This window comes from Neophocaena asiaeorientalis, unplaced genomic scaffold (genome assembly GCF_003031525.2).
Source record: "Neophocaena asiaeorientalis asiaeorientalis breed wild unplaced genomic scaffold, Neophocaena_asiaeorientalis_V1.1 scaffold692, whole genome shotgun sequence".
Classification (NCBI taxonomy): Eukaryota; Metazoa; Chordata; class Mammalia; order Artiodactyla; family Phocoenidae; genus Neophocaena; species Neophocaena asiaeorientalis.
The window spans coordinates 152,454-163,282 of NW_020172814.1; the positions used below are offsets into that span (position 1 = coordinate 152,454).

The window sequence follows — 10,829 nt, forward strand, 5'->3', positions numbered from 1 at the left end:
TTTTTACATGTAGCTGTACAGTTTTCCCAGCACCAATTATTGAAGAGACTTTTTCTCCACTGTATATTCTTGACTCTTTTGTGGAATATTAATTGACCATAGATATGTGGGGGGGATCATTTTTTATGGCTATTGCACATGTGCCCTACATCTTATAATTTAGGGACTTTCCAGACTGTTGAAACCGAGGGGCTTTTTTGAGTGGCATCCATATGGAACTTCTCTAGGAATGGAGATTAGACCCTAACTTCACTAGGGTCCTGGTAATGGCCTACCATGATCTTCAGTCTTTTGACAGTCATTTTAGTTAAAAACAGATGTGAAAATCCATAAACTTACTTATCCAAATTGTGTTACAATTTGTGGGAGAAAAAAAAACACAGCGGGGTCTGTAGTAGAGAAATCCCATCACCTCCAGGGCAGCTGTGTATAGTTTTGGTTTTGTTTTTTTCTTTTATGAGAAGATTTATTCCTAGTTCTAGGTCCCAATCTTCCAGGGCTCTAAGCACAATTAAACTTGGTGGGTAGGTGAGGGGAGACCCATTCAGATACAGCACAAGGGACTGCCTAATTTTAGAGGGCAAATGAGGATTATTCTCGTTCCATTTGCTAAACCATGTATTCCCTGGGGCTACACACGCCACACTTATTTCTAACTCACATAAAGTTAACTTTTGGACTTGCAGCAGCCCTGACTCCGCCCTCAGGATACTTTGTGTACAGTATGTGCAATGTAACCAGTTAACATGCTTATTCATGTGACCACACAATCTACACATCAAGTACTTTCCAGCTTAATTTATGCAAATAAGTTCTAATGTTTTCCCTCACCTCACTAGAATTTTATTTCATAATGCAGCACACATCCCATTTTAGAGACTACTGGTCTAGTGCATACTTGAAAATGCACATAAAATTTGAGAAAGGGGTCAAGGTAACAGGAAGACACAAGAGATGTGTGTATCTAGGTGATAGTTTAAATTGGTGCGGTCTCTAAGAAAAATTAAAGGGACAAATCTAAGGATCTAAGAACCAAAGTTTGCTGATTACCCACATTTGAGTATATGAAAAAAGTGCAATGTGATTAAAAAATGGTCTTCGGACATCAACTTTTCACCAGGACAGAGTAACTAGTACCAAGACAAGCTTGCCTGACATGAATAACTATATGTAACTGGGAAGAATAAACTCAGGAAGTGAGCCCCTATAATATCTTGATTGTCTGCCTGGGAACTATATCCTGACCACGGTACAGGGAACTAGAGGCTCAGCAGAACACAGCTTAGGAGCCAGGGGAAATTTGGGGCTGTGAAACAGATAAGTACTGGAGAGAAGGGAACTGCACAGAGGAAGGGTGCCAGTAGTCTATGTAGGGTTTCTCCAAATTCTTGGCTGAAGGCTACCACTCATGTGCAGAGTGAGACTTACCAGAAGTCTACCAGAGAGCAGCTGCTAAGGGACTGAGAGAGGAGCAAAGATACTAGAGGCCCAGCAGGAACAAAAAGAAAATAAATAAAAAGATGGTAACCTTAAATTGGACCATGCTAATAAATTACTTAAAATATAAATGAATTAAACAATTAAAAGCAAAATTTTACAACTTGGATAAAAAAGCAAGACACAACCATACACTATCTACAAGAGATACACTTTAAATATAAAGGTTAAAAATAAAAGGATGGAAAAATAAACAATTTAAACACAAAGATAAGAAAACTGGTAGCTATATTAATATAAGACAATGCATAGGTCATGAAACAGTAGTATGAATGATAGAGAACAACATTTCGTAGTGTTAAAAAGGGCAGGCAATTCATCAGTAAGACAAAGCTTCAAAATACTTATAGCAGAAACTAACTGGATTAAAGGAATAAAGAGAGAAATCAGCAATCATGATTGAAGATTTAAACATTCTTCTTTCTATAACTGATAGAACAAGCAGACAAAAACAAAAACAACAACAAAGGGACTTCCCTGGTGGTGCAGTGGTTAAGAATCTGCCTGCCAATGCAGGGGACATGGGTTCAAGTGCTGGTCCGGGAAGATCCCACATGCCGCAGAGCAACTAAGCCCATGCGCCACAACTACTGAGCCTGCGCTCTAGAGCCCGTGAACCACAACTACTGAGCCTGTGTGCCGCAGCTACTGAAGCCCATGCGCCTAGAGCCCGTGCTCTGCAACAAGCCACTGCAATGAGAAGCCACGCACCACAATGGAGTGGCCCCTGCTCGCTGCAACTAGAGAAAGCCTGCGCACAGCAACAAAGACCCAATGCTGCCTAAAATAAATAAATACATTTAAAATATGTACAGCTTTAAAACAAACAAAAAACCAAACCTAGCAACAAAAACAATAAAAATATAATTTTTTTTAACAACACTATCAACCAACTTGACCTAATTGACATTTACAGAACACTACTCCCAACAACTGTAGAATTTAAATTCTTTAAGTGCACATTCACCAAAATAGATGATATGCTAGAATATAAAATGTCTCAATAAACTTCAAAAGATTTAAACCCTATAGAGCATTTTTTTTTACTACAATGAAATAAGCTATCTAGAAAATCCCCCATATGCCTATAAATTAACACACTTCTAAGCAACCCATTGGTCATAGAAGAAATCACAAGAGAAATTTAAAAAATTTTTTAATGGAATGTTAATAAAAACACAACACAAAATTTGTTTGAGGTGGCTAACACATGCTTAGAGAAAAAACTGTACCTTTAAAGCAGAGACAATAAATAAAATTAACAAAGCCAAAAGTTAGTTGATAAGCCCTTAGTAACAGTAACCAAGAAAAAGAATAAATATGAATTACATATAGAAACAAAAGAGGAGATATCATTCAACTCCTGAAAACACTACAAGGATAAGGGAATATTGTGAACAAACTCATGCCAGTAAATGTACAAACTAGCTGAATCATATAATTTTCTTCAAACAATTTACCAAAATGGATTTGAGAAGAAACAAAAAATCTGAGAGCCCTATCTCTATTAAAGACACTGAATTCCTAATCAAAACGTTCCCCGTAAAGAAAACTCCAAGTCCAGGTGGATTCACTGGTGAATTCTGTCAAGTATTTAAGGAGGCATTCATAGCAATTTTACAAAAACTCTTTCAGAAAATAGACATGGAGGGAACACCTCACACCACATTTTGAGGTATTACCTTGATAGCAAAATCAGATAAAAACACAAGGAAAGGGCTTCCCTTGTGGCGCAGTGGTTGAGAGTCCGCCTGCCGATACAGGGGATACGGGTTCGTGCCCCGGTCCAGGAAGATCCCACATGCCGCGGAGCGGCTAGGCCCGTGAGCCATGGCCGCTGAGCCTACGCATCTGGAGCCTGTGCTCCGCAACGGGAGAGGCCACAACAGTGAGAGGCCTGCGTACCACAAAACAAAACAAAAACAAACAAACAAAAAAACCCACAAGAGAACCATATCACCAATGTTCCCCATGAAGAAAAAAAAAAACACCCCCAAACCCCTTAAAGTGTTAGCAATTCAAATCCAGAAGTAAACAGAAAGGATAATACATCATGACCAAGTGGGGTATACACCAAGAATTCAAGACTGGTTTAACATCTGAAAATCAATGTAATTCACCACAGCAACAGAAAAAAAAAGAGAAAAACCATATAATCATTTTAATAGATACAGAAAATGCATTTGACCAAAATTTATCATTCATTCATGATTAAAAAAAAAAAACCTTCAGTACAGTTGGAATAGAAGGGAACCTCTTAATTTTGATAATGGGCATTTATAAAAAACAAACAAGCTAACATATTAGTGGTGAATGACTGAATGTTTTACCCCTAAGATCAGGAATAAGAAAAAGGATGTCATCTCTCATTTAATATTGAAATTAAACTTCTATTCAATATGCTACCAGAAGTCCTAGCTAGTGCAATAAGGGAAGAAAATGTCATAAATTATAAAGGATGAAAAGAAACAACTACCTGCAAGTAACATGATAGTCTATGTAGAAATTCCTAAGGAATCTACAAAAAACTACTAGATTTAATAACTGAATTTAGCAAGAGAGTAGCATACAATCAATATACAAAAGCCAATTGTATTTCAATATATTAGCAACAAGTAATTGGAAATGAAAAATTTTAAAACACCAATTTGAATATTGTTAAAGAACATTATCATAAAATATTTTAGAATAAACTTCACAAAAATTGCCCAAGACCACTATAAGAGTACTGAAATTAAAGATCTAAATAAATGGGAAATAAAACATGTTCATGGATAGGAACAGTCAATATCGTTAAGATCATTCTCCCCAAATTGATATCTAGATTCAATGCAATTCCAATCAAAATCATAGCAGACTTTTGTGTAGAAATTGATAATTCGATTCTAAAAACTTGTAAAGAAATGCAATGACTTTAAAGGGCCAAAACAATTTTGAAAAAGAACAAAATTGTCCAATTTCAAAATCTGCTTAAAAAGCTAAATTAAAAATAAAAAAACATTATTAGTACTGAACGAATAGATCAATAGAATAGAATAGAGAGTAGAGAAACAGAACCATACATATATGTTCAACTGACTTTTTACAAAAATGCCGAAAGTAATATAATGGGGAAAGTACTCTTTTCAAAAAATGGTGCTTTAACATACGGTTAAAAACATAAACCTCAACCCTTAACTAGCACAAAAATTACCCAAAATATATTACAGATCTAAATATAAAAGCTAAAACTATAAAAGTACTGAAAGAAAAGACAGGAGAAAAATCTAAGTAAACTTGGAGTAGGCACAGAATTGTTAGAACACGAAAATCACTAACCATAAAAGAAAAAGAAATTATAAACTAGATAAAATTTAAAACTTCAGCTTTTCAAAAGACACCATCAATAAGAAGGTATAGTCAGGGAGTTTAGGATGGACATGTACACACTGCTATATTTAAAATGGATAACCAACAAGGACCTACTGTACAGCACAGGGAACTCTTATAAATGTTATGTGGCAGCCTGGATGGGAGGGGAGTTTGGGGGAGAATGGATACGTGCATATGTATGGCTGAGTCCCTTTGCTGTGCACCTGAAACTATCACACTGTTAACTGACTATACTCCGAAAGTTAAAAAGAAAATGAGGGACTTCCCTGATGGCCCAGTGGTTAAAGACTCCACGCTTCCAATGCAGGGGGCACAGGTATGATCCCTGGTCGGGGAACTAAGATCCCACATGCCGCATGGTGCAGCAAAAAAACAAAAAAGAAAAAAAGAAGATGAACAAGCAAGCAAAAGGAGTGGAAGAAAATACCTGCAATATATGTATGTAGACAAGCGCCAGGAAACTGGACATATATAAAGAATTTTTACTTTTCAGTAACAGGCCAAATCACCTAGTTTTAAAAATCTACAAAAGCCTTAAACTGAAATTTTACCAAAAATAAGTAAGAATAGCCAATAAGCACAGGAAAAGATGCCCATTATTATTCATCGGGGAAATGAAAATTAAAATCATGAGATACCTCTTCAAACATGTTAGAACGGCTAAAATTAAAGACTAACACCACCCAAATTAGTGAGGACATTAACGCGAACTCTCATACACTGCTGGAGGGAATGCAAAATGGTACACCAGGGTAAACATACACTTATGACACAAACAAGGAATTCCAATTCTAAGTATTTATCCAAGGAAATGAAAACATATTGACATAACGACTTGTCTACAAATATTTATAACTGTTTTATTCATAACAACCCCAAACTGAAATCAATAGCAACTTCCATCAACAGGTGAATATTGTATACAGATCTTAAATCTTAAATCCTTTGTCATTATATATTGTACTCGAAACGTGATTAATACCTTTCTCCAAGAACCAAAAGAAATCAGCTCCCAGAATTGATAGTTGTATCTTACAGACTGCCAGTTAATAAAGAGGACTGATGGACTCATATTTTACTCTCCCTTGACCCCTTTCAAAACCGTGCTCTCAGTATTCTTTAAAAATAGCTCTTAGAGCTTGCTACTCTTTGGCTGAACAGTACATCCACACTACAAAATACTGCACAATATTGTAACATTTCTCCAAGATCAGTTTGTCTCCTGACTTCATGTACCAATATGTACCTAAAGAAAATGTTTTCTAAGCTCTTCCCTCTTTCCTGGACATTACTGCATACTAAGAAAATGAAAGTCGGGACTGAGGTAGTAAACCAACTTTAGCTTGCGGTCACTCACCCTCATTCCTTCCAACTGGTAGCCTTACAAAAGTTTGAACCAATGTTCTCAATGGAGGCTTGGTGGCTAGTGTAATTGTGTCTAAGCATTTACAAATTATATGTTTGTTGCTATAAATTAGCTTTGTTTCTTCTTTAAAATAGTCAAACCATTATGTTGATTTTTGTAAAAAGTACATGTTAGAAAAGACTTGCTTTCTATAAAGTTCATTTAGGATATAACAAAGGGAGCAGCAAACAGTACTTAATAGAAAGGGAAACTAGGTCTGATACTGTGGAGAACACTACACCTTGAATTTTTAATTTTCTAAAGAATCCTCTTTGATCAACTGTACTTTGGAATATAATACAGCTTGAGCTAAAAAAACCTCAAAACTCCCCCCAAAAAACTAGGGTTTATGATTATACTCTAGAACTCTAAAACTATGACATACTGGGCTCTCTGGGGTGAGAGGCCTAGAAATCTAGATGCTCAACAAGCATACCAGGTGATTCTAGTAGAGCTAAAATTTGAAAACCCCTATCTAAATCTAAAAGAGTATAATTGCAACACATGTGGCTTCAACAAAACTTGTTTTGTTTGGCCTACAGAACGGGTCTATATTGTGTGTGTGTGTGTGTGTGTGTGTGTGTGTGTGTGTGTGTGTGCGTGTGCGTGTGTTTTTAATTACTTGCCAATATCTAATACTAGAAAAACATGACATAAAATCCAGACTCCAGACTTCTCGTTAAAAAATAAATAAATAAAATATCCTCCAACCCTGGCCCTGCGCTATCACAGGACAATCTGCTGCAGCTAAGCACAGTTTGCTCCCCTTTCCTTTCACTCCCCACCATTCCCTATTATTTTACCCCAGGCTCACAGTTCTCCATCTCAATTACTTGCTTAGCTCCTGAAGGTACTGTAGTTTGACCTATGATGCCTGTACCCACAAGTTCATTAGGAGAATGAAGAACAGAGATAATCAAATGAACCCTATTTATTTACAGTTGATCCTTGAACAAGTTTGGGGTTAGGAGTGCTGACCCTTCCGCAGCTGAAATTTCAAATATAACTTACAGTCGGCCCTCCGTATCACCAGTTCCGCATCCTTGGATTCAACCCACCGCAAATCTTGTACTACTCTAGTATTTGCTATTGAAAAAAATCTGTGTATAAGTGCACCCTTGCAGTTCAAACTGTGTTGTTCAAGGGTCAAGTGTAGTTCTGAAATATATTGCCTAAACTTTTGTTACAGCTAGTATTAAAGTAAGTTTGCAAGGAGAGAGGAAGGGAGAAAATATTCAAGTTATTAAGACTCAGGATAGTATTTTTAATTTATTGAAGATAGCCCTAACTATTTTTTAGAGGTGTATGTGAAAGTATCATTTAACAAAGGCTTCTTCTTTCTTAGTATAAAAACAAAAACATTATCTTCCAATTTAAATGCTTTCCTGAACTCTTACTTACAATACAAACACAAAGGTAAAAAATATTTGGAGACTGGAACATTTTGAGAACTCTATATAATTGCAAACTTGCCTCAGAGTTGAGGATCAGAGCTTTTATTACCCACGTTCTCATTCATTCAGATCTAAATGTCATGGCCTGGCACACAATACATCTTAATTCTAGAATTATGCAAAATTTAGTTCCAAATTAGCTACTGGCCCATTTGATCATTTAAAATATAAATAAAAGAAACCCTTAAACGTGTCTAAAAATTAAGAACTAAAATTTAAGTTTCACCTGTACTAACTTTCCAACAGGTGGGCCATGGCAGAGCAAATCAGCGTGAAGGATCCGAGATGTTACCCTACTTGTAAGCTAACAAAGTAGCTTCCACGGATGCTGGTTGAAGACAGGAGACTTGTGGGTCAGATACAAAGGGCAGTTTGTTACTTCCAGTAATAATATAAGCCAAAGTGTCAACATTTTTGCACTGGTTTCCAGAGGCCCGGTTCCCACCTGGCAAGGTGAAGAGGGGCAGCTGATGCTTGCACAGGCAATGGGTTGTGTTGCAGAAGAGGAAACCTAAGCCTAGGGAACCCTCATCTTTTATGATGGGCAATAAGCATGCCTGCCTTTCACTCCAGAAGGTGACATCTATCTTTATTATACTGCACCACATGCATGGCTATTCTTTGCTCTGGTGGAAGACACTATCTCTACCTTCCAAGGCTCTTCCTTATACAAACATCCTTTAAAAACAGAAACAAAGGGCAGTCAGTACCTCGCCTGGTAAGACCTGCAGAAACAGAGAAACCCACGGAAAACTGTCTCTCTCAACTAGACACTGTTCCTAACATATAATTAAATCAAGAATCTAACACTACAACCTATTTAAAAGCATCAATTTCATATGTTCTTTGACCTAGCTCAACTGTTTAATCTGCATTTTATCTCTAATTAAATCAACTAGTCCCTTTAAAAAAGGCAGTATATATTAAAAACGAATTATTTCCACTTTGTATTTTTTAAACGGAGGTGCTCAAATTTGCAATATAAACATTTAAAACCTCAATTATTCTACTAGAAACAATTTACTGTGCTTACTTTAAGTGTTTCAAACCTGTTAACGTTAGCAATGGGAACTACCTGTCAAAAGTCTCATTATACAGTAACAAACACCACAAAGAGAACAGTAACTTCAACATTTCCAGCTGCTGTCCACAAAATACAAGAAAATGCGGCACCCCAAATCACTTTGTTCTGTTTCTCTTTACCATTTACTGTCTCAAAATAAAATCTCCGAAAGAGAAGGACAACAAAACACTGTCTCTTAGTTCCTTTGTCCCCATCGGAGAGGAGAGAACTGGGGGCTCATTAAGGTAAATAACCCAAAACATGCAAGACAAAAAATAGACGGCATCCGATCTGTAATCAATCATCAAAGAAAGTCACCATCACTTCATCTTTATCCCTCCCTCCCCCTCTCCAGCTCAAATAACATGGGTACATACGAGATGATTAGGATCACATGGACCTGGACAAAGCTTTGGGGAGGCAGAGGGCAGCGGTTAACTAGATGCAGTCGTCAAAGGACCCGAGATACTACAGCAGACTCCAACAGAGGTTTTCAAAAGTGCGGGTCGCATGGGCCATGCACCCGGGGGGAGAATGCTGGGGAGCAGCAGCAGCAGCGCGGCCAAGTCTACAGCGCCGGTGGAAGTTGCTCGCGGGGCGCGCGGTACGCCGCACAACGCGCGGGCCCTCCATGTCACCGCCGGCAGCACAGACCCTCCTCGCCCCTCCCCCGCCGCGCACTCCGGGCGGCGGCGACATGACAGCGGGTCGCTGCGCCGCTCCAGGGCGCCGGCCTGCCCAGGCTCTCCACCCACTACCGCGTCCGCACCCGCCTCTCACCTTGGGTAGCGAACGGCGAGGAGCCGCTGACCGGCGAGCCGGGGGCGGGGACGGGCGGCGGGGTCTCGGCCGAGCCCAGCATGGGGGCGGGCAGCATGAGGTAGCGCTGGGGCGCGGGCAGGCAGCGCTGGCAGAAGGAGTGCAGGCAGGGCAGCAGCTTGGGCGCCCGGCTCTGGATGTTCTGGTGGCACACGGCGCAAGTGTCCAACAGGTTGAGCCGGGCCGCCTCGCCTCCGCGCTCCGAGTCGGGGCCCTGCCGACTCTCGGCCTCGTTCTCCCCGCTCGGCGGAGCCGAGGGCCCCCCGGCGGCCGCCGCCGAAGCCGCCGCGGCCGCCGTCGCCGCCTTCTCTACAGCCACCTCCATTGTCCTGCCCCCGCCGCCGCCGGGAAAAGAGGAGCGGGTTCTCTGCCCGCCGCCACCCCCGACGACTTCCTTCTCCTCCTTCTCCTCCCAGGCCGCCCGGGTGACTCGTAGGAGAGGGAGGGAGTCCAGGGCCAAGGAAGCCTCCTCAGGCCCCGGGGATCCGCCTCCCGGGTGGCGCGGCCGGAAGAAGGGGATCTGTCAGTGGGGACTGCTCTTCGCACCGGAGAGGCTGCGCCCCGTCCGCTTCGCCAACCGCCGCGGTTCTCGTCAAATCCGCCCAGCCCGCCCTCGCCTCCCGGCCTTTCTCTCGGGCCCCAGGACCCACCTCAGGCCCCGCCCCCTCCCTCCCTCTCCCAGCAACCGAGGCGACTGCAAGGAGTGCGCCGCCCAATAGCCGCCGCGCCTGGTCGGGGGGCGGGGCGTGCGGAAGCCCGCGAGGCTCGGACGGCCGTTGCGAGAGGCTGGGAGGTGGGCGGTAGCTTGCCTAGCCCCGCCCACCGAGCTCCTGGAACCGCGGCCTCTGATTGGGCCTTTGTGTGTGTTTAGCTCCCCTAAAAAGATTAAGGGTTCATTTGTTAACGATCGACCACCTAATTCGGTCCGCTTGTGTTAGCTCCTCCTACGGGGCGGGGCTTCACTGTGTCGGCCCGACATTGTAAATTAAGTAACTGCTACGAAAAACTCACTTTACTACTGCAGACAGGGGTACTGTAGGAGGAATAAATATGGTGGGAGGGTAGAAGGATGACGAAGTGGAGAGAGTGAAAAGCAAAGGAAAGAATTTTGAAAAAAGGTAAAATGTTGTGTAGAAAAGATGTTGTGGAGGAGGCATGGATTTTGCCACCTGAATTTACTCATCTCTATGATGAATTGCGAGCATGAAGAGTAAGAGGG

At 41.1% G+C, this 10,829-nt stretch overlaps 1 protein-coding gene across 2 annotated transcripts in view; it reads right to left on the bottom strand.

The window, feature by feature from the left end:
• Positions 1–10,199, bottom strand: part of TRIM24 (tripartite motif containing 24) — a 96,754-nt gene extending 86,555 nt beyond the window's left edge. For both annotated transcript variants that reach the window (XM_024741643.1, XM_024741642.1), the window contains exon 1: positions 9,572–10,199. In XM_024741643.1, coding sequence (XP_024597411.1) covers positions 9,572–9,935 — 364 coding nt within the window. In that variant the 5' untranslated portion in view covers positions 9,936–10,199. The remainder of the gene's footprint in view (positions 1–9,571) is intronic.
• Between the last annotated feature and the right edge of the window lie 630 nt (positions 10,200–10,829).